At 44.1% G+C, this 24,184-nt stretch overlaps 1 protein-coding gene and 1 long non-coding RNA gene across 3 annotated transcripts in view; one reads left to right on the top strand and one right to left on the bottom strand.

The window, feature by feature from the left end:
- LOC137320749 (uncharacterized) overlaps positions 1-14,737 on the top strand; it is a 39,695-nt gene extending 24,958 nt beyond the window's left edge. Inside the window, exon 3 of the long non-coding RNA XR_010962639.1 lies at positions 14,524-14,737. This is a non-coding gene — a long non-coding RNA (uncharacterized lncRNA). The remainder of the gene's footprint in view (positions 1-14,523) is intronic.
- The window catches only part of wdr17 (WD repeat domain 17), a 147,536-nt gene that overhangs the window by 19,786 nt on the left and 103,566 nt on the right, over positions 1-24,184 (bottom strand). For both annotated transcript variants that reach the window (XM_067982517.1, XM_067982516.1), the window contains 4 exons: positions 18,650-18,782; positions 15,030-15,124; positions 8,510-8,609; positions 6,251-6,390 (listed from right to left, as the gene is read on the bottom strand). In XM_067982517.1, coding sequence (XP_067838618.1) covers positions 6,251-6,390; positions 8,510-8,609; positions 15,030-15,124; positions 18,650-18,782 — 468 coding nt within the window. The remainder of the gene's footprint in view (positions 1-6,250; positions 6,391-8,509; positions 8,610-15,029; positions 15,125-18,649; positions 18,783-24,184) is intronic.

Here is a 24,184-nt window from a genome sequence, read left to right as displayed (position 1 = left end):
TATTGATTGAACAAAAAGTAAAGAGGGCAGCATGAAAAGAAATCTGGGTTAAAACCAGCTTCAATTTACATTGTGTTCAAAAAAGTATAGGCCCTGTTATGCATTACTTGGGAGAAAAGAGTTAAGGTTAAAAAACAGAATTATAGTTAAATGTGTGATTTATTTCACTTTTTTGATTTATCTCCAGTGCTTTCAAGCAAATTTTCAGGATAAATGTCTTTATGCAGTACTTGTAAGATATGAGCTTACACAAAGTCATGCCAAAGGTTACAATATGTGTTCTGTGGCTATATTCACAGACCCCCCTATTAAAAAAAAACACATAGTACCCTCCCTTCCCCCTCGGACCCCAAAATAAATTCCACCTTTACCACTGCACACACTACTGCTTTCAGTTGATACTTACACCATAGGAATATAAGAACAGGAGTAGGCCATTCAGCCCCTCGAGCCTGTTCCGCCCTTCAATGAGATCATGGCTGATCTGTGACCTAACTCCATATACCCGCCTTAGCCCCATATCCCTTAACCTTTGGTTAACAAAAATCTATCAATCTCAGAAACAAACATGTTTCTGCGTTCGTTTTAAAATTCTTCAATGAGCTATATTAATTTACTTTAAATGGGTTGAACGAATGTGTTAAAATTCTGCACAGAGGAATTCCACACGGATGCAGTAACGCATTCAGTGTGAACATCACTGACAGTAATTTCGCACCATTTGAGGGGAGCCAATTCCTTCAGTGCTTCATGTCAGCATTGGTCAACAACACAAGCAATTGAACAATCATGCAAGATGACTATATGGGGTAGATTTGACAAATTACCGTCTCCAGTGCAGTGCTTCACCTGACAGGAATGCATGTGGGAGAACTCTGGCATCGAGATCAGTGTTCCTGCACGATTTTCCATCCACTGGTGTTAACAAATAGAAAACCAGGCCAGGATCACTGGCCACCGCAGTTCCCAGTATTCATTCCCACCGCATGAAGTTTTGCGCCGGGAGCACTAATTTGTAAAATCCAAACATACATACGTAATATATAGAACACACTACAAACCTACAATAGCACCAAACAAAAGCAGCAATGTTTATATGCAATGTGAGATCAAGGAGTGCGCATGCAATTTCAAAAGCAACAGCCTATATTTACACTTTCAACAACAGTGACAATACCTGTATCCATAACACGGAAAGCTACAATCAGAATGTTTAAAAAAAGTAAATAAAAATAGTCACTCTTTCTAAAATCACAGCACAAATGAAGTATATAACAGATGAACAAATCCCACCTATGCATGCACATGGCAATGAATAACTTGTGACTCAGTGATGATGACACATTGCGACATGGATAGACAGGATGGGAGTTTATGGCTGTAAGTTCTCATATGTTTTTCCTACATAACAACAGCCACTGCACTTCAAAAAGTAATTCATTGTGTGAAGTTCCTTAGAGCATCTCAGTGCGCTCTACTCAAGCATTTTTAGCACCAACAAAGACAGAGGGGGTGATTTTAAACCCCAAGAACGGGTGGGTTGGGGTCGGGCGGGAGTTGAAAATAGTTGTTTTTTGGGTCGCAACTGCAAAATTTTCGGACTTTGCATTGCCAGTGGCAAGCCTGTACTTTTACGCAGCGACGTTAAACCTGGTAATAAAGCCGGGTTGCGGTCGCGACCCAATAAACAACTATTTTCAATTCCCACCCACCCCCAACCCACCCGTTCTTGGGGTTTAAAATCACCCCCAGATTATCTAGTAATTTGTCTCATTGCTGTTTGTGGGACTTTGTTGTTCATAAGATGGCTGCCAAGTTTCCTCACATTACAACAGTGAATATACTTCAAAAATACTTCATTGGCTGTGAAGCACTTTGAGACATCATAAGGACATGAAAGGTGCTATATAAATGCAAGTTCATTCTTTCTTAGATTATCATGTTGAGCTACCAGACTTGGCTGTGCCAATCGGATGGTGTGAAAGCATCAAGTGGAGAACTGGCACCTCTGGACAGGGAAGGAGATGTTATCAAGAGTGAAGTCACCCCATCATAGAAAGAACTTGTTTTATATAGAGGGCTAAATTGGGCCACGTAGCACCCGTTGTGTATGCGCTACGCAGACTCCTAAGGGCCCAAAATGGCATCCGAGATGCGCGCGCACACCTATGGCCTGCCGTGCGCAGGACGCCATATTGGTAAAGGCGTTTGCGCATGCACAGGTAACGAACGCCGGCAGCATGTAAAGTAGGGAGAATATACGGTAGATCAGTGTGCAACGCTGATTTAAAAGGACAGATGCATGTTTAGAAATCCACACTCAAGTCGACACACTGTCTTAACCGTGCACAGCTGAACAGGTCTTAAACGGCATGGAGGATCCCCCAACAGCATTATTTAAAGGGATCATTCAGGAGTTACTACTGGATTATTGCTTCCGGCTACTGTTGCATTTGTACCTGTTTTTGGAGGTCTCCTATACTTGAATACTAGTACAAGGGGACATAGCCTAAAAATTAGAGCCAGAACTTTCAGGAGCGAAGTTAGGAAATACTTCTACATGTAAAGGGTGGTACAAGTTCGGAACTCTCTTCTGCAAATGGCAATTGATGCTAGCTGAATTGTTAATTTTAAATCTGAGATTGATAGATTTTCGTTAACCAAAAGTATTAATGGATATGGGGCTATGACGGGTATTTGGAGTTAGGTTACAGATCAGCCATGATATCATTGAAGGGCTCAATGGCCTACTCCTGTTCCTAAAATATAGGTTCAATACTCTACAGGGAGTGGGCTGGCAGGCTGACAGGCAACAGCAAGGCCACTGGCAGTGTGTCAGGGGTGGGACAGGAATCCTGTCATCCTGAGAGAGGACAGCAGGTTCATGTTCCATGGAGCCACTGCCACTTGCTGCCTCCTGTTATGTGCCACCTTCTCCTGCAAGAAAGTGGGATGTGTGTCGGTGTCTGTCCTGAAAGCTGTTTGGGCGAGGTGGCTGTCATGTTTGAGCAGCTGTCAGTGTGTGTGACCTGTGAGTTGTGGGTGTGCAGCTTGCAACAGTGGTACTGTGTTAGGGTGGGATGAAGCATCTGATTGGAAGAGTTTAGTACTGATTCAAAGGGTTCGTTGGTAGGTGGGTGATGGGGGGTGTAGTGCATGGAGCAGTGGGTGCGACTAGTGGTGCAATTGGTAGGAGACGCCACTTGACAGTTGACCTCACTCACCTTGACCACTCGTGTTGAAGCACTGAACTTCTTCCTGCGCTGCATTCGTGTTCGTGGTGCAATGGTCCTGGCATTGACCTTGTGCACTACTGCCTCGGAAGCATATGTCTGGAGGGCCTCTTGCCCCCCTGCGGATGTAGGATTCCCCTCCTTCTGTCCACCTCTTGCACCGAGGCCTCTAGTGCATCATCAGAGAAACTTGGTGCACGCATTCTCACAATCCTGGTACAAACTCAGATCAGCAGATTGGTGGGATCTGACATGCAGATTGGAGGATGTGGGATGTAGTTGTGAGCAACCTTTATTCAATGTTTTGAAGGAATTCAACAGTTTGTAAACATAAGGACGGGACCTGCACCTGTGTTTTACGTGTGCGATTTCTGATCTCCGTCTAGACCCGTATCTTATATTTTGAAAATATAAGAGACCCGCAAACTTTAAGCAGCCAAGTTGTTGCTCTTTAAAAATTCCAGAGTTCCCATCATCACCATGCTTCATTTTATTGCAGCACAGATTCACTTCACCATTGACTTCCACTATTTCCTGCAGCTACAATGCACCTTCCCTTTAAGAGGTGCAGGCTGCCTTTAAGTGGTGCTAGCCACTCGCAATATCTGGGCCCCCTGCTGGTGAGCAGCCACTCAACAGCGCAGGTGGTGCTGGCTGGATGCAGCAATCATGTAAAACAGCATCTTAACGACTGGGGTGGGGGTTAATTGCGCACCACGATCCCCGCGTCCGTTTTTGGGGGTTAACCAATTTAACCCCCATAGTACCTTTTACATTCGCACAATATGAAGTGCTTTTGAAATATAGTCACTGTTGTAATGTAGACTAACACAGCAGTCAATTTGTGTACAGGAAGGTCCTACAAACAGTCATGAGATAAATAACTAGATATTTTAGCGGTGTTGGATGCAGAATAAATGTTGGGCAGGACATCGGTGAGAACTCGCTTGCTCTACTTCAAATAGTGCCATGAAATCATTTACGTCCACCTGAGAGGGCAGACGGGTCTTCGGTTAAACATCACATCTGAAAGACAGCACCTCTGACAGTACAGCCCTGCCTCAGTACTACACTGAAGTACCAGCGTAGATTATGTGCTTAAATCTCTGCAGTGAGGCTTGAACCTACAACGTTCTGGCTCAGAGGTAAGGCTGCTCCCACCGAGCCAGGCTGATACTTAGCACCTTACCTAAAATTCTCAACTCCTGGGGCCTGTTGCATGGAAGAGTCAATAAAAATTAAGAAAATGAATATTTGTATATTTTCTATTGAGTCTATTTATGTTACAGTGGTCATGCACCTCATAGTTGTATGAAGCATGCTTGGGGGAAAAAGGTGACTTTGGAGCTATGGTTCCCAAAGCTTTCCACCACTGAGGTTTTCCTTGTGTCTGGGTCTGTTGCAGGCTAACTGTTAGGAGATTGATTGCTTTGATTAGTCAACAACATGCGACTACCAGGATGGTGGAAGACAAACTAAGATGGACCTTGATCTTTATTCGTGAAGCAATTCCTATGTTCCTACATGAAGTGCTATGGGATATTTCTGGGAGGAAGAATAAGGCACAAAATAAATGGAAGTCACAGAATTTACAGCACGGAATGTTATTTAACCCCTCAGGCCTACCTTACTTCTAAACCCAAAGGTTTGACTCCACCATAAATTGTTCATTTTACGAGGTGGTTTTATTTTGTTCATGCGCCGACAGGCACTGTTACGGCAGGCCACAGCGACTGCCACAGTGCTTCAAGTCTTTGTGTGTTTGCAGTAATACTATCACCGTTCTGAATCATTCATACACAATGAATCATTCAGAACACTGACAGCATTACTGCAAATATATTGAGAAATTATTTTCAGTTTGATAACCAGCGAATTCTATGGCCAACATATACCATAACTGATTGAAAAGGCTGTTTTCTTCCTAATAGTAACAAATACAATAAGTATGTTTTTTAACAAAGGAACTGACTTCATCAAAAAGCATTTGGTACTTTGTTTAGGAAGAGTCTCAGTCCCCTTTTCTCATTCGGCATGTCGGCGATGCTGGCAAGGCTGCATTTATTGCCTATCTTGATTTGCCCTAAGAAGGTGGCGGCAGGCCTGCTCCTTAAACAGTTGCAATCCTTGTGGTGATTCTGGTTCCACAATGGTGTTACGTACAATGGTGTTAGGTAGGGAATTCCAGGTTACTGACCCAGCGAGGATGAAGGGATGACAAGCCCAAGACAGGATGGTGTGACAAGTCCGAGTCAGGACTTGCAGACCTCTGCTCTTCTCAATCTCAGTAACATACGTCACAGGGGAGGGAGGTGTTGCCATAATGACAACTTGCACAAGATATAAGATTATGCTTTACTGTGATTTACATCATAGTGTGTATTTATAAGCAAACAAAAAGGTTTGCTAAACATTTCATTTTGTATCCAGAGTCCTTTAAAATTATTTCAGTAAGGGTAATGGAACACACAGTTTTAGGGTTTTGTGACCATTCTGACCTGCGATGTATTCATCGAGCAGAACCTTGGTAAAAGTACCAGAGGGGAGATGAGGAGAATGATCTGGAAGGGCGGTGGAAGCAGATTGGTGGAACTGGATAAATACTTGAAAAGGAAAAATTTGCCTGGCTATGGGGAAAGAGCAGAGGAGTGGGACTATTTGGATAGCTCTTTCAAAGAGTCAGCACAGGCACAATGGACCGAATGGCCTCCTTCCATGCTGTAAGATTCCATGATTTAACATCACTGTGAGTCTATGATCCTTAGGATACATTTCACCTGAGTTGTTACTCTAAGCTGCACTGTGCACTCACTATTTTGTTACTTTATGCTGCATTGTGCACTCATCTGAGCTGTTAGTTTAAGCTGCACTGTGCACTCACCATGTTGTTACTCTAAGCTGCACTGTGCACTCATCATGTTGTTACTCTAAGCTGCACTGTGCACTCACCATTTTGTTACTCTAAGCTGCACTGTGTACTCACCATGTTGTTACTCTAAGCTGCACTGTGCACTCACCATGTTGTTACTGACATGCACTTCCGGGCCAGGAGTTCCAGGGCGTAATTTGTTACAGGCGTGGCACTGTCTCCAAGCACTGTTCCAACACAAACTGCCAACTCCAGCTCGTTCCCACGGATCAGGTTCGACATTGCAAGCTGTGCTCAAATTGAAAGAGTCGACAAGATTATCAATACAATTTGAGATCTTAATAAAGATTTTGGGACAAAGTTCTCTGAAACAAACGGTGCATCTTATACGCAGCACAATACTGTAGAGAATCATCTCTTAAAATTAAGATGATTCCTTGCTAAGACCACCCTGAAATCAAATAAGTTTAAACAAGTATCCCTCAGTAGGATAATGTAGTCCTTATTCGGCTAATGTTTACTGTCCATTCAATGAATTTTCAGATTTTCAATTAGCATTCACTGCGATTGACAGTCTCCACAGCCAAAAACTGCACTGCACAACAATTTTTATTTTTATTTTTGGTTAATTATTTTAATTTTGGATTAATTATTTTTATTTTTGGTTAATTAAATTGAACAATAATAAAATTTACCAGAATTGTTCTAAAGAGAAAAATATTGCAACTATAACATAACCAAACAAATCAATATTGTACCGATTAAAGAAATACAGCTGGAAATTAAAAAAAGTTATGCCACAGAAACCAGTTCATGCTTTAAATATGAATATAGTAATTACATTGTGAATAGACTAACTCTTAAATATCTTGGAGTTAAATTTCCTCTGTGTGCTATTATTAGCAAACTGGTTAACATGTTTGCACAATTTTCCGGACTGTGTGACTTTAAGACAGTCTTAAGTCCACAGATGTGGAAGGCCATTTGATGATCAGTTACATTTATCCAGCCTGCGAGGTCCTAACGTCCCTGTCCCCCCGATTGCATCATCCAATTGTTTCCTAAATTATTCCAGGATTTTCACTGTCACTACTCTGCCTGGAAGTTTATTCTACACTCTTTGCATGAGGACGAATTTCACAATGTCAGTCTTAAATTTACATTTTACTAGTTTGAACCTATGTCCCCTCGTTCTACTCTCAAATCAACATAGTTCTGAATTTACCTTTCCCTTAACTATCTTATTTACCACTATAAGGTCACCTCTCAGACACCCCCTTTTGCAGCCCAAGTTTCTCCAGTCTTTCATCATAACTCAGACCTTTAACACTAAAGCCTTATAGCTCTTCTCTGCACTGCCTTCTGCACTCGAATGTTTCCCTTGTGTCTTGACAACTGGAACTGGATACAGCACTCAAGGTGTGGCCTGACCAGAGCACTGCACAGTTTAGTCATGATCCCCTTTGATTTGTAGTCTATTGTTTCATCAGCACAGGTAGGAATTTAATGCTAACACATTAACCAGCGCATTAAAAATATTGCAGAAGAAATGAAACCCTTTTTTGTGAACTTATCATATTATACAAAGCATTTCATTATTTTTATTTTACAATTCTTTACTTTTTTTTTACTAACCTAATACTGTACTCACAAAAATTCTGCAAAATTATCCATACTGATCTTTGAAAGTAAGAAATGCAGAGTTGTTTTGTTGTGCTAGCAATTCAACTAATGCATGCATAATACTCAAGAGTATAAAGCAGATCTAGTACAGTACATATCTATATAATTAACAACAGTTATATTCTTTCCATCTCCACTAGAGATGCATCTAGTGGAAAATAATGATTTTACAAAAATGGGCCAACCCATTGGTTGGGGATCAAAGGGGATCATGACTAACCCCCAACAGGCTCTTGCTTTCGAAGGTGCTGATTTGTGCACTGAAAGCCGCACCACATGTGACCCATCAGCTAATCTCTACAGTGACCCCTGCCAGTTTGAATGCATGATGGTGATGTTCAGGAAAATTATTACAACTGGGCACCACTTCCATAATCCCTCAGTTCATGAACATTCATTCACAAAAAAAAATCCATATCCAACATATGCAGCAAAACTGATTAAAATATGTGGGAGAATTTATTAATTTGGTCAATGGAGGGGAGGGGGGAGAAAGCAAGTGAATGAGTGGTAATATTACTGCTCATCTAGGAGCACACTTCTAATTTATTTCAAGAAAGGACTTGCTTGTTTGTAGCCCATTTTTCTTAAATCTGGGAGCCTCCTTGAATGCAATTTTCGCAGTAAATGCTTTTCAGCCTGAAGGGAAAAGATGTAACTAGCGCAGGATTGGATCTAATCGGGAGCACGTGCACTTGTAGAAGGTTAAATAAAAATGCAGTACCTCCATATCGTCCACTGCGAGGTGGCAACATGCAGCCAGCACTGCGCGTCCATCCTGGAAGTACCATTCTGCCAGCTCCTTACTCACCCTGTGCAACAGACTGCAGGACAATACACAGCTCTCATTACCAGTCCATTGAGTTCCACACAACAGCAATTTTCATAAGTAGTACAGGTCAAATTATTCTGCTGTAAAGAATTATGCAGCAGGAGATACTCTCAGAGATAATGAGATTTAATGTGCTGCTAAACACCAATATCATTTAAGTTTTGAACCTCACAAATTCCAGGAAATGGGTGACCTTTTTATCGACAAACCGACTAATTTCAGGGGTCTTTCACCTCAGTTTTCAGACCGAGCGACAGCCTGTACTGCACCAACATATCGAGTGTTATTTTTATTTTTTCTCGGGCGGCACAGAAAAGGCAGCCCATTCCTAATTGGCTGAAGGTGCCTAAGAGTTAACCAAACAGCATGGGACTGGATTCAAGTGTCGGCCAGACTAGGTGGGGGTGGCAGGTCCCTCTCTAAAGGACGTTAGCGACCCAGTTGGCAAAGGTCATTTCTTTGTTCCTTTCACTTCTTGCTTTTTAAAATTAATTTTCTGCCCTTATTTTAGGTCTCAGGACTCCTGTAGGATGGCTGGGTCCTACGACTAACAATGTGCTCTCGAGCATACTGCTAGGAGCTTTGTTCTTGGACTTTCTTGTCCTCTTAGGAATGATCTGGACTGTAAAACACCAGTGGGATCCATCGGGCCAGTCCCAAAGTCTGAAAAATAGCATACTTCATTTTATTCCCTTGCCAAACACCTATTCAGTAGCCTCTTAAATTTAACAATACAATTTGCCCATGAGATGGAATTAGGCTTCTGCTCAGAGGAACATCAGCTGAGATGAGGAAATCCTGATTGTCTGCCGTAACTTCAATGGAAGCAGACTGCCATCTGAACTTGTTGCAACGTTTTAAATTTTCACTGCCTCATTTGGTTAAATGTAAGGAATCTTACAACACCAGGTTAAGGCATTTGACAAGGTGCCACATCAAAGGCTACTACACAAAATAAGAGCTCATGGTGCAGGGGGTAACATATTAGCATGGAGAAAGTATTGGTTAGCTAACAGGAAAGAGAGTAGGCATAAATGAGTCATTTTTAGGTTGGCAAGATGTAATGAGTGGAGTGCCACAGGGATCAGTGCTTGGGCCTCAACTATTTACAATCTATATCAATGACTTGGATGAAGGGACCGAATGTATGGTTGCTGAATTTACTGATGACACAAAGGTAGGTAGGAAAGTAGGTTGTGAAAAGGACATAAGGAGTCTGCAAAGGATATAGATAGGTTAAGTGAGGGGCAAAAATTTGGCAGATGCAGTATAATGTGGGAAAATGTGAACTTGTCCACTTTGGCAGGAAGAATAGAAAAGCAGTATATTCTTTAAATGGAGAGAGATTGCAGAACTCTGAGGTACAGAGGGATCTGGGTGTCCTTGTACATGAATCACAAAAAGTTAGTACCTAGGTACAGCAAGTGATTAGGAAGGCAAATGGAATGTTGTCATTTATTGCAACAGGAATGCAATATAGAAGTAGTGCTGTTTTACTACAGTTGTACAGGGCATTGGTGAGACCACATCTAGAATAATGTGTGCAGTTTTGGTCTCCTTATTTAAGAAAGGACATAATTGTGTTGTAAGATTCCTTACATTTGTCCACCCCAGTCCATCACCGGCATCTCCACATCATTTGGTTAAGTCAAGTTAAAATTCTTTCATTAAACTGTCATTATAAACCAACAATCGTTCAGGAAAAGAAATATTCTTTACACACAGAAGAAAATACAACCCCAAGTATTTGGCTGCAATTGTTTGGAGAATTGCAAACAAAATATCGGTAGTTTTAAAATGCAAAGCGCAATTTGTCTGTTCGCTCCTCCCCTGTCAGCCTCCAGTTATTGATAAATGACAGTGTGGGTCCGCGTGCTGCTCAGTGACTTCATATGTTCACCTGTAGGTGACATAGGCACACTCTAGTTCATTCCATGTTGATGTAAGGGCACAGAGCTCAAGGCACTACTCCCAGCCTGCCCCTGTTTCTTTTTTTGTGCTGTACCACTATGGTGAGAGTTTCTACAGGTATTTAAAAAGGAAAAGAGCAAGTAAAGTGGGCGTTGGTCCTCTAGAGAGTGAGTCTGGGGAATTAATAATGGAGAATAAGGAAATGGCGGATGAACTGAACAGATATTTTGCAACCGTCCTCACTGTAGAGGATACAAATAGCATGCCAGAAATAATTGTGAATCAAGTGGTGAAAGGGAGGGAGGAACTTAAAACATTCACAATCACCAGGGAAAGGGTTCTGAACAAAATATTAGGACTAAAAGCTGACAAGTTCCCAGGTCCTGATGGACTTCATCCTAGGGTCTTAAAAGAAGTGGCTGCAGAGATAGTAGATGCTTTGGTATTAATTTTCTAAAATTCCCTAGGTTCTGGAAGGGTCCCGTCAGATTGGAAAATGGCGAATGTAACTCCTCTATTCAAGAAAGGAGGGAGACAGAAAGCAGGAAACTACAGGCCAGTTAGCTTAACATCTGTCATAGGGAAAATGCTAGGATCTATTATTAAGGCGGTTATAGCAGGGCACTTAGAAAATCTCAATGCAATCAGGCAGAGTCAACACGGCTTTGTGAGAGGGAAATTGTGTTTGACTAATTTATTAGAGTTCTTTGAGGAAGTAACAAGCAACGTGGATAAAAGGGATCCTGTGGTGTACTTGGATTTCCAGAAGGCATTTGACAAGGTGCCACATCAAAGGCTACTACACAAAATAAGAGCTCATGGTGCAGGGGATAACATATTAGCATGGGGAAAGGATTGGTTAGCTAACAGGAAAGAGAGTAGGCATAAATGGGTCATTTTCAGGTTGGCAAGATGTAATGAGTGGAGTGCCACAGGGATCAGTGCTTGGGCTTCAACTATTTACAATCTATATCAATGACTTGGATGAAGGGACCGAATGTATGGTTGCTGAATTTGCTGATGACACAAAGGTAGGTAGGAAAGTAAGTTGTGAAGAGGACATAAGGAGTCTGCAAAGGGATATAGATAGGTTAAGTGAGGGGCAAAAATTTGGCAGATGGGTATAATGTAGGAAAATGTGAAATTGTCCACTTTGGCAGGAAGAATAGAAAAGCAGTATATTATTTAAATGGAGAGAGATTGCAGAACTCTGAGGTTCAGAGGGATCTGGGTGTCCTTGTACATGAATCACAAAAAGTTAGTATGCAGGTACAGCAAGTGATTAGGAAGGCAAATGGAATGTTGTCATTTATTGCAAGGGGAATGCAATATAGAAGTAGAGATGTTTTACTACAGTTGTACAGGGCATTGGTGAGACCACATCTAGAATATTGTGTGCAGTTTTGGTCTCCTTATTTAAGAAAGGACATAATTGCTTTAGAGCGTTCAGAGAAGGTTCACTCGACTGATTCCTGGGATGAGGGGGTTATTCTTATAAGGAATGGTTAGACAAGTTGGGCCTGTATACTTTGGAGTTTAGAAGAATGAGAAGTGATCTTATTGAAACATATAAGATCCTGAGGGGATTTGAAAGGGTAGATGCTGAGAGGATGTTTCCCCTTGTGGGAGAGACTAGAACTAGAGGCCACAGTTTAAAAATAAGGGGTCTCCCATTTAAGATGGAGATGAGGAGAAATTTTTTCTCTCAGAGGGTCGTGAGTCTGTGGAACTCCCTTCCCCGGAGAGCGGTGGAGGCAGGGTCATTGAATATCTTTAAGGCTGAGTTAGATAGATTCCTGATTAATAAGGGAGTCAAAGGTCATAGTAGGTAGACGGGAAAGAGGTCACAATCAGATCAGCCGTGATCTTATCAAATGGCAGAGCAGGCTTGAGGGGCCGAATGGCCTACTCCTGCTCTTAATTCGTATGTTCGTATACTATGAACCAATTAGAGGCCAAGTAGGATGGAGGCCAATATTTTGTGTTGTCTCCGATGCCAACTCTTGGGACCCACAAAATTCCTAGTCTTAGCTGTAATCAGAGGCATGGATTAGGCCTCTGTTACACTGTTGGGTGCTAATGGTGGCCAGAATAATAGAGCCTGTTGTCCGCAGCACGTTATCAGTGTTAAACGCCGTGATCAAAGGCAGATATCAGAGAATCACGAACGTTAACTTCTCTGCTCATTCCTACAGTGATAAGTACCAATACTCGAAGCATGTGATAAAACGGTTGGAACACCTCTCAATTATAATGTTAGTGGGTAATTTACCTTTTGACAGACATAAAGGGCTCAATTTTAAAAGTGAAAAACGGGTGGGTTGGGGCGGGTGGGGCAATGAAAATTGCCACCATTTCAGACCTGCCCCCAACCCGCCTCCAACCCGCCCATTTCCGGATTTTGCCAAGACGGGCAACCAACCTGCTCCCAGGAAACGGGTCAGGCCTTAAAACCTTTCAAGGAGGCTTTGGGCCTCCATTCTTCTAGACTTCCCGATTTCAACCCCAGGGGGCCGGAATTCCTGGGCCTTCTGTTTTACGCCTCATGAAAGGAGGTGAGAAGGACCGAGACCTACATGTAGGTGCCTAGAAAGACACAACTTGTGGACCCGGAGAAGCAGGAGTGCTTCCCCCAGGCCCAACAAGTGTGCACCATCCACAGGATGCACTGCAGCAACTCGCCAAGGCTTCTTCGACAGCACCTCCCAAACCCACGACCTCTACCACCTAGGAGGACAAGAGCAGCAGGCACACGGGAACAACACCACCTGCACATTGCCCTCCAAGTCACAAACCACCCTGACTTGGAAATATATCGCCGTTCCTTCATCGTCGCTGGGTCAAAATCCTGGAACTCCCTTCCTAACAGCACTTTGGGAGAACCTTCACCACACGGACTGCAGCAGTTCAAGAAGGCGGCTCACCACCACCTTCTCAAAGGCAATTAGGAATGGGCAATAAATGCTGGCCTTGCCAGCAACGCCCACATCCCATGAATGATAAAAAAAAGGCGCAGCAAGCCTACCTGAACCAACGCCCCAACGATCGCGGACACCCGACCCCGATAACGGACCCCCCCGCCCAGTCACCGACCCCAATCCTGCACCCCCGACCCCGATTCCCCCACCCCCCCGACTCCTGATCCTCCCCCTAAACGATTGCGGACTCCTGCAATGACCCCCAATCCCGACAACCACCACCACTGATCGCAGACCCCCGCGTGACCTCCGATCCCAACAACTCCCCCGTGACTGACCCCCGACTCACGAACTCCGTGCCAACCTATGCCCACCCATGCCAACCCATGCCCTCGTGCCCACCCATGCCCCTGTGCTCACCCATGCCCCCGCCCCCTATCCATACAAACAAAGACTTACCTGAAGATTTACTTGAACACGTCCTCTCCCTGGCTGGTCTCCTGTCCGACTTAGACCAGCCTGTCAATCAGGCCAGTCAGTCGGACGGGAAACCGACAAAAAAAAAAGACATCCTTACGTCAAAATCGTAAGGACGTCCGGGAAACCCGTACTTATGGGTTTCCCGTCCTCAATTTGATCCCCCGCCTCCTTCCCTGCTCAGTTTTAAAATTGAGCCCAAAGTGTTACCATTGGCCAACTCAGTTACATTCAAGTAAAATACATATGGAGATTCCATCACACAAGGAGGCTATCTGGCGCATCACCTATTGAAGCCGAATCAATCACAACATTTAAGAGAGAATTAGATACATACTTGAAAAATAGCACCACATATACATATGGAGATTATACATTTCTCCATATGTATATGTGGTGCTAGCTCCACATCAGAGCTATCTACTCTAATGCCATTTTTGTGCTCTTTTATATTTTTATTTTTCAAGTATGTATCTAATTCTCTCTTAAATGTCGTGATTGGCTCGGCTTCAATAGCCACGTGTGGAAATGCAGTCCATATTCTAATAACCCTTCATGTGAAAACATTTCTTCTAACCTCCCAATTTATCTTTCCATAAGGTAGAACCTCCAATCAGCAAAGTTTACACATGAACATTCAACATGATCATCTTACTTTCCCATGTGCACAACTTTAATCAGGTTAGCACAAAATAGTGCGAGAGCATTAAGGATTTGTATGGGAACATCACCGATTAGAAGCTCTATTATGAAATGAAAGAAAAAGAGATTTGTAGCATCAACACTGTATACTTCTTACGTTAATTGAATAAATGTCCCTTTATAAAAATGTGATAAGAGTCTTTATTTCCTGAGTTCCTAGTTTGATTCAGGTTTACCTGTACATTGTCCAATATGACAGAATGTCTACTGTTTTTGATACTAACCAATTAACTTAGAGATGGGGGATTAAACTAAAGGGAGGAATTTCTTGCTATGTAATTATTTTTTCTTGGTGGGGGAGAAGTGATTTAAAGAAAATGACTTGCATTTACTTCTACATATTATTTACAGAATTCTGTATTAGCTGCTCGCTAACTGTCTGTGTGGAACAAGAAGTAGCTTACTCATTGTAATCTTCCGCCTTGTTATTCCCGTCACCACATGCTGCTCCATTTGGTGCTGAGACCTGTGGCCCTTGAATGTTCCCTTCACGGGCTGTCTACAGATACAATACAAAAACAAGGAAAGGTATTAGAGGCCAAACATCCAACTGACTGCTGACGAGGACAGGGGTGGCTATCAGATATCCTTTTATATCAATTGTCCATCATAATTGAGGGGACCCTCCCCAACCCCCAATGCAAAATAGAAACTGGCAATTGAGGATCCCCAAATCACTGTGCACTGATAACCTCCCTGCTTTGTCTCAGTCATCTCCAGCACACCTCTGCCTGCAAGATCATCTACCACTACAAACTGTCGGCTCACAGCTGCCCCTTGCATCCATCACTGGTTTCATGCCAACAACTGTTGTGTGAGAAATTCCGAGAACCAGGAGGCCACCTGTAAGGAGGGAAACTGAAGGCAGAGAAGAGGCCTGCCCAGTGTGAAGGGTCCCCACATCGATTCCTGGTCTGTGCTAAGTTAGCTAATCTTAGCCAGGGTAGGTGCAGGAGTATTATAACTGGCCTCAGCACCCATGGGTTAGGGAAAGGGAACCAAATTAACTAAAGTTCCTAGTCCCGATCAGTACAGGGTAAATTCACCAGGCCCCGCTCCAGCAGAGAGCCGTGCTCCATTTGAGCTTGGCTCAGAGAATCAGTGCTGCAGTTTTGTAGCTCTCTTTGACCACCACTCTCTGCTGAGAATGTGGGATTGGTGAATTTACCCACATATATAGTTGGACATTAAGCGAAGACAGAATTGGTCAATGCTGTGATGCCTCTGATAGTCAGATAGACTACAGACATACGTTTATACATAAATAATGGCAACTTGTGCAAGGTGGCAGCTAACCTAGACACATCAGGGAGTCAGTTTTCGGATGGCCGAGCGGGTACGTTCTTGGCGGGGGGGGCTCGTAAAATTGGGGATTCCCGGAGCGGGTCTGGAGCCCGGCTCCAACCCGCCCACTTCCGGGTTCCCCAATGACGTGAATCGGTGCGTGCGCAGCCCCCGCATGCAGGACTCCCACCGGCAATTAAAGCTGGCGGGATCCCACTTAAGATCATTATCTGGGTACTTGAGGTCGTTTAAGACCTCTTAGTTGGAGATTTTAGGAGGATTCGGATTTTACTACCCAGAGCGTGTTTCCCATGCTGGGGGAAACACTCCCTGTTTAAACAGACATGTTGCAGCCAGTAGCCAGTGGCAGCTGCAAAGGTCCATTTAACAGGTGCAGGGTAAACTCTCATTCATTGCAGCAGGGCACTCTGTCACCTCAGACAAAGTTTTGCCTGCCACACCGTTGTCTCCACACTCCAAATTATTAAATCATACCCTAAACTCTACTGTTCAAATACATTTACCTACTTTGTGGACCCCCTCACACTCACACCATCAGAATGGGGGTGGTTCCACTGCTGCATTCATCACTCTTTTGGAGCACGAGCAACATCACCAACCTCGCCAGGCACGCCGTCCACCTCCACCACGTGGAGCTACACAACACAGTGCTGCGCAACAGGCACCTGCACAAAGTAGTCGTGCAACAACACATACACCCACTGTAGGGTGAGCCAATGGGTGGCATCAAGGGTGTTCATGGAGAACCTCATGAAAGGGCATTATTGCACAAGCCAGTCAAGAATGGCCAAGACGTGGCAGTAGTGGTGACAATATAATATGTAATGTGAGTTGATCAGAAATCAAATACAAGTAAAAACCATGACAAACCCTCAAACACCCTTGTGCATCCCCTTTATGTTCATGACACGTTTGCCTTACGTTTCCTACTACATATATGTGATGCATGCCCTGTGGCTGCAGCCCAGGTAGTGGCAGATTGAGTGAGGCAGACGGTGAAAGAGATGCATCAGAGGGTGAGTATGAGACAGAGCCATGAGATTGTATGAGGATTGGGTTGAGTGGTAGTGGTGGGATGAGTACTGGCGAGGAGAGTAAGTGCAGGTAAGATGAGGATGAGCTTTGAGCGGGTGTGAGGAGTGATGTGATAGAGTAGTGTTGGCAGGGCAGAAGGAGATGTGGGGTGGGGGCGGTGATGTGGCAGACGGAGTGTCGGGGAATGATTAAGAGTACTCACTTCGGCTGACCTGGTTAGGTCATTGAAGCGTCTCCTGCACTGTATGCAGGTGCGTGATATGTTGGGGGTGCTGATGATCTCTGCCACCTCGAGCCAGGCCTTCATGGTGGCAGAGGCAGGTCCACTTCCTCCCGTCCGCCGGGTGGAAGATCTCCCTCCTCCTCCTCCTCCTCACCCCATCCAGTAAGATCTGGAGTGAGGCATCATTAAACCTGGGAGCAGCCTTCCCCCTGGGCTGCTCCATGTTGTAATTTTGCCTATTTTCTGCAGCATCAGTCAGTGAGGATTTAAATAGGGCTCCTCCAGCTGACAGTCTATGATGCGGGTGCGCAGTCCGCCCGCTGCCAAGGTTAAGTGGCTTAAATTTACTTATGATCGCATGCCAAACCCACCGATTTCACTGGGCGCGTTACCCACGCGCCCAGTCGGCCCCCCGCTGCCAATCCGCCTCCCTCCTAATATCGGGCCCTGCAGGTATCAACACAGACTGATGCAGAGTAAAGCTCCCTCTTCTCTGCCCAAATAATGTGTCTAAACCTCAACCTCAGAACAACCCCTACTGCATTAGTGTGAATTTTTTCCATTTCCCACTCCAGCCATCCAGTGGCTTCACTGCCTGAGGCTGCCAATTAGGGAATCTGTGGCACTCTACCCCAGCACGAATCAACACCTTCAAGAGAGGGAAGAAAACCAGAGGAAGCAGCCAATAACATTTGTATCATAAAGATTAACACAGACAATGGTGCGTTTGAAGAATGTAAGAGATGTCAGATTCAGGTGACTGATAAAAACCATGTAAGTTTTACTCTCATGATCTTTACCTCTTACCTTGCTCGCAGCTCACTCCTCGCTGTTATGTATTTTAATATGACAGTATAAAATATGATTATGAAGAATATACAGGAATTATCCAGACTCATTTATTCAAATATGTTCAGATATTTAAAAAAATAAGGAACTATTACTTCATTGGACTAATTCCGTGACCCCAGCGAGGATCAGCACTGATGGGTGAGAGAATCAGGGTTACAGTGTTGTAGCCCTGTCTCTGACCCACGATCCCTTCGAATGTGACTTCCCTGTATGGATTGTGGGATTAACCCTGATACGTGATTAAAATTATGAAGGGGTTCCACTTGTGGGGATTCCAAAACTAAGGACCATTTATACAAGACGGTCGCTAATAAATCCAATAAGGAATTCAGGAAAAACTTCTTTACCCAGAGAGCGGTGGGAATGTGGAATTCGCTACCACATGGAGTGATTGTGGCGAATAACATAAGTGCATTTAAGGGGAAGCTAGATAAGTGCAGGAGGGGAGAACAGAATTGAAAGATATGTTGAAACGGTGAGATGAAGTAAGGTGAGAGGAGACTCGTGTGGAGACCAAACACCGGCATAGACCAGTTGGGCCTGTTTCTGTGCTGTAAAATTCTATGTAACTTGATGCAGTAAGCCAAGCAATTGGTAATTCTGAGTTACCTGAGCAACTAGCAGTGCTTCTTTCAGCTGGCCTCGAGAGGTGAAAAAGGTTACCAGTTTCTTCACATCACCAGTAGCAATGCAGTATGGAATGACTTCATTGTTCGCTTCCTGGATCAGCTGATCGGCTCTCCTGAGGAAACAGTAACACACTGGATGTTTCATATAACTAAATGCTTTCCTGTTATGGTTATTCTGAATGGACTAATCAGATTTTAAAGGTGCATTTTTGGTTTTTTTTTGAGGATACATTCCTCTCTGTTCCCCGTATTTCCTGCCCTAGTTTGGTCCTCCTCGTGTGACTTCTGTTGCCAAGTGAGCAGGAATGGCGGCCTAACCAAAAAGGCACGGCTAATTCTATCCTTGAAGGACAGGTGAAGACTACCATTTAAAACTGTGCTACCTTCTCCAGAGCTGAGATCAGAAACTCAGTGGAGTGGGAGAAATTAAAGCTATGTTTTCCACCCTTCTGACACCCATTGTATAGAATCATAGAAAGGTTACAGCACGGAAGGAGGCCATTCGGCCCATCGAGTTCATGCCGGCTCTATGCAAGAGCAATCCAGCTTGTCCCACTCCCCCGCCCTATCCCTGTAGCTCTGCAAATTTTATCCTTTCAAGTACTTACCCAGTTCCCTTTTGAAAGCCATAATTGAATCTGCCTCCATCAACCCTTCTGGCAGTGCATTCCAGATCCTAACCACTTGCTGTGTGAAAAAGTTTTCATTCCAGCATTCCAGATCATTACAACTTGCTGCATTAAAAAAACGTTTCCTCATGTCACCTTTGGTTCTTTTGCCAATCACCTTAAATCCTTGTCCTCTGGTTCTTGACCCTTCCGCCAATGGAACAGTTTCTATCTACTCTGTCTTGACCCTTCATGATTTTGGATATCTCTATCAAATCTCCTCTCAAACTTCTCTGTTCCAAGGAGAACAACCCCAGCTTCTCCAGTCTATCTACGTAACTGAAGTCCCTCATCCCTGGAATCATTCTAGTAAGTCTCTTCTGCACCCTCCCGAAGGCCTTCACATCTTTCCTAAAGTGCGGTGCCCAGGACTGGGCACAATACTCCAGTTGTGGTCAAACCAGTGTTTTATAAAGGTTCATCATGACTTCCTTGCTTTTGTACTCTATGCCTCTATTTATAAAGCCCAGGATCCCATACTCTTTTTTAACCATTTTCTCAACCTGCCATGCCACCTTCAACAATTTGTGTACATATACCCCCAGATCTCTCTGTTCATGTACCTTTTAGAATTGTGCCCTTCAGTTTATATTACCTCTCCTCATTCTTCCTACTGAAATGTATCACTTCGCATTTTTCTGCATTAAATTTCATCTGCCATGTGTCCGCCCATGCCACCAGCCTGCGTATATCCTCTTGAAGTCTATCACTATTCTCCTCACTGTTCACTACCCTTCCAAGTTTTGTATCATGTGCAAAACTGAAAATTGTGCCTTGTGCACCCAAGTCCAAGTCATTAATATAGATCAAGAAAAGCAGTAGTCCTAGTATCAACCCCAGGGAGCACCACTGTCCACCTCCCTCCAGTCCGAAAAACAGCAGTTCACCACAACTCTCTGTTTCCTGTTACTTAGCCAATTTCGTATCCATGCTGCTACTGCCCCTTTATTCCATGGGCTTCAATCTTGATGACAAGCCTATTAAGCGGCACTTTATCAAACTCCTTTTGAAAGTCCATATACACCACTTTGACTGCATTGTCCTCGTCGACCCTCTCTATTACCTCATCAAAAAAAATCTATCAAGTTAGTTAAACGCGATTTGCCTTTAACAAATCCTTTCTGGCTTTCCCTAATCAATCTACACTTGTCCAAGTGACGGCTAGTTCTGTCCAGGATTGTCGTTTCTAAAAGTTTCCCCACCACCGAGGTTAAACTGACTGGCCTGCAGTTGCTGGGTTTATCCTTACAACCTTTTTTGAACAAGTGTGTAACATTTGCAATTCTCCAGTCCTCTGGCACCACCCCTGTATCTAAGGATGTTTGGAAGATTATGGCCAGTACCGCTGCAATTTCTACCCTTACTTCCCTCAGCAACCTAGGATGCATCCCATCTGGACCGGGTGACTTACCTACTTTAAGTACAGCCAGCCTTCCTAGTACCTCCTCTTTATCAATTTTTAGCCCATCCAGTATCTCAACTACATCTTCCTTTACTGAGACTCTGGCAGCATCTTCTTGGCACTGACAGATCCAAAGTACTCATTTAGTATCTCGGCTATGCCCTCTGCCTCCATGAGTTGATCTTTTTGGTCCCTAATCGGCCCCAAACCTCCTCTTACTACCCATTTACTGTTTACATACCTATATTAGACTTTTGGATTCGCTTTTATGTTGGCCGCCAGTCTATTCTCATACTCTCTCTTTGCCCCTCTTATTTCCTTTTTCACTTCCCCTCTGAACTTTCTATATTCAGCCTGATTCTCATTTGTGTTATCAACCTGACATCTGTTGTACGACCCTTTTTTCTGCTTCATCTTACTGTCTTATCTAGGGAGCTCTAGCTTTACTTGCCCTTCTTTCTCCCTCATGGGAATGTACCTAGACTGTACCGGAACCATCTGCTCTATGGCTTTTGCACCTCTCTGTAATTTCCCTGCAAATTTGTTCCTCAATATCCTTCCTACTAGTTGGTGGCCCATAGAATACACCCAGTGGTGTATTGGCACTTCTATTGTTTCTTAACCACAACCAAATAGATTCTGTCCTTGACCCCTCCAGGAAATCCTATCTCTCCAGCACTGCAATATTCTCCTTAATCAATTCTGCCACCCCCACCTCCTTTCTTTCCTTCCCTATATTTCCTGAACACTTTGTATCCAGGAATATTTAGTACCCAGTTCTGACCTTTTTTGAGCCAGGTCTCTGTTATCACTACAACACCATATTCCCATGTGGCTAATTGCGCCTGCAGCTCACCAAGCTTATTCAACACGCTTCGTGCGTTTACACACATGCAGTGAAAACCAATCTTAGACCTTCTTGTACTCTCTCTTAGTCTGATCCCACCTAATACCTTTCTATTTCTTACTTTAGTGCTATCTGTCTCTCCCAATTCTTTGTGCACCTTACTTCTTTTTTCCAGTGCTACATCCTTGTGCCCGTCCCCCTGCCACATTCGTTTTAAACCCCGCCCCCCCCCCCCCCACAGTACTACCGAACCTCCCCGCAAGGACATTGGTCCCAGCTCCGTTGAGGTGCAACCTGTTCGGTCTGTACTCGTCCCACCTCCCCCAGAACTGGTCCCAATGCCCCAGGAATCTAAAGCCCTCCCTCCTGCACCATCTCTCCAGCTACACATTCATCTGCTCTATCCTCCTATTTCTATACTCACTAGCGCGTGGCACTGGGAGTAATCCAGAGATTACTACCTTTGAGGTCCTGCTTATTAATCTCTTTCCTAACTCCTTAAAATCTGCCTGCAGGACCTCATCCCTCTTCCTACCTATGTGGATGGTACCGATATGGATCATGACCTCTGGCTGTTCACCCTCCCCCTCCAGAATGTTCTGCAGCCGCTCAGTGACATCCTTGACCCTGGCACCAGGGAGGCAACATACCATCCTGGAATCACTTCTGCAGCCACAGAAACGCCTGTCTGGTCCCCTAACGATAGAATCAGAACTGAATACTGGTTAGAGAGCGAGATGCCCTCAGGGGACGCCTGCACTACCTGCCTGGTCCTCCTTGTCTGTCTGGCGGTCACCTTCTCTGCCTGCACTTTCTTAAGCTGCGGGGTGACCACCTCCAGAAATGTGCTATCCATGCAGTTCTCAGCCTCGTGGATGCACTGTAGTGATGCCAGCTGTATGACCTGCCCCTTCATTGTTTTCCATTTTTTAAACCCTAATAAATATTTTAGCAATTTGTAGCCTTGTAATATAGATATTTTGGTCATGAGAGAATGTAATTTAAATTATTTTCCATGTTCAAAAATACTTTATTTGATCATTCATTTCATTTGTTGTTTGTGGGTCCTTGCTGTGCACAATATGGCTGCCATGTTTACCTACATAACAAAAATGATTGCTTTTCACAAGTAATTCCTTGTTTGCTTTTGGACACCCTCAGGACATGATTAGGTACTATATAAATGTAAATTCCATCTTTTCTTAAAAAGAACTTTATAAAAGGAATTTATATATTTTACTAATTTATCTGTCTTTATTCTCACCTTATTGATGCTGGTTTAGTAAACAAGGGAGCTGCTTGGGTAACTTAAAGGCAGTACTTAAAAGGATTATATATCAGGCAAAGGTCCATAACAAGCAACAAGCATAACAAATATCGATCGTTGATTGCATGCCAACAATGCAACTAGGTTCTGTATCCACAGATCAATAATACATTCTGTGCAAGTGAATTTGAGAACGTGTTTAATTTGTAAATAAAAAAATCCCACATTTGCACTGTGCAGTTCATCTTTAAACCAAGCACTGAGATTCATTTCTCGAGGAATAGAATTGAAAAGCAGAGCGATTATGTTAAATATGTAAAGAACCTTGGTTAGGCCACACTTGGAGTACTGTGTCCAGTTCTGGTCTCCATATTACAAAAAAGGATATCGAGGCACTGGAGAAGGTGGAAAAAAGATTTACAAGGATGATACCAGAACTGAGAGGTTATAACTATCAGGAAAGACTGATCAGGCTGGGGCTCTTTTCTCTGGAAAACAGAAGGCTGAGGGGTGACCTAATAGAGGTCTTTAAAATTATGAAGGGGTTTGATAGGGTAGACGTAGAGAAGTTGTTTCCACTTATGGGGGAGTCCAAAACTAGGAGTCATGAATATAAGACAGACACTAATAGATCCAATAAGGAATATAGGAGAAACTTCTTTACCCAGAGAGTGGTTAGAATGTGGAACTTGCATGGAGTAGTTGAGGCGAAGGGAACTGCCAGAAGTTGCGGTCCATGTGGGAACCGATGACATGGGGTCGAGGCCCTACAGTCAGAGTTTCAGGAGCTAGGGAGGAAGTAAAAAAGCAGGACCTCAAAGGTAGTAATCTCTGAATTACTAACAGTGCCACCTGCTAGCGAGTATAGGAATAGTAGGATAATGCGTGGCTGGAGCATTGGTGCAGGAGGGAGGGCTTCAGATTTCTAGGGCATTGGGACCAGTTCTGGGGCAGGAGGGATCAGTTCAAGATGGACGGGTTGCACCTCAACAGAGCTGGGGCCAATGTCCTCGCAGGGAGGTTAACTAGTGCTGTGGGGGAGGGTTTAAACTAATTTGGTAGAGGGGTGGGCACCAGGAGGAAACATTAGAGAGGCCATAGCCGGGGACTGGAGAAGAGGAAGGGGGGCGAGGGTATGATTGCGGGGGTGGGGGGAGACATGGGATCGGGGGGGGGGGGGGGGGAGACGGTGGTTGGACGTTCGGTGGGGGCGAAGTGGGGGGGCGTCAGTTAATTGCAGGGATAGAGGCAGCTAGCGGCAGCTCGGCTTGGGGGAGCCGGGGGGAAGCTCTCCTGCTCCCCCTAGCCCATAAGCAGTGCAGGAAAAGCAC

Source organism: Heptranchias perlo, chromosome 4 (genome assembly GCF_035084215.1).
Source record: "Heptranchias perlo isolate sHepPer1 chromosome 4, sHepPer1.hap1, whole genome shotgun sequence".
NCBI lineage: Eukaryota > Metazoa > Chordata > Chondrichthyes > Hexanchiformes > Hexanchidae > Heptranchias > Heptranchias perlo.
The sequence above is the reverse complement of the archived record's forward strand: the minus strand, read 5'-3'. Positions and strand labels throughout refer to the sequence as shown.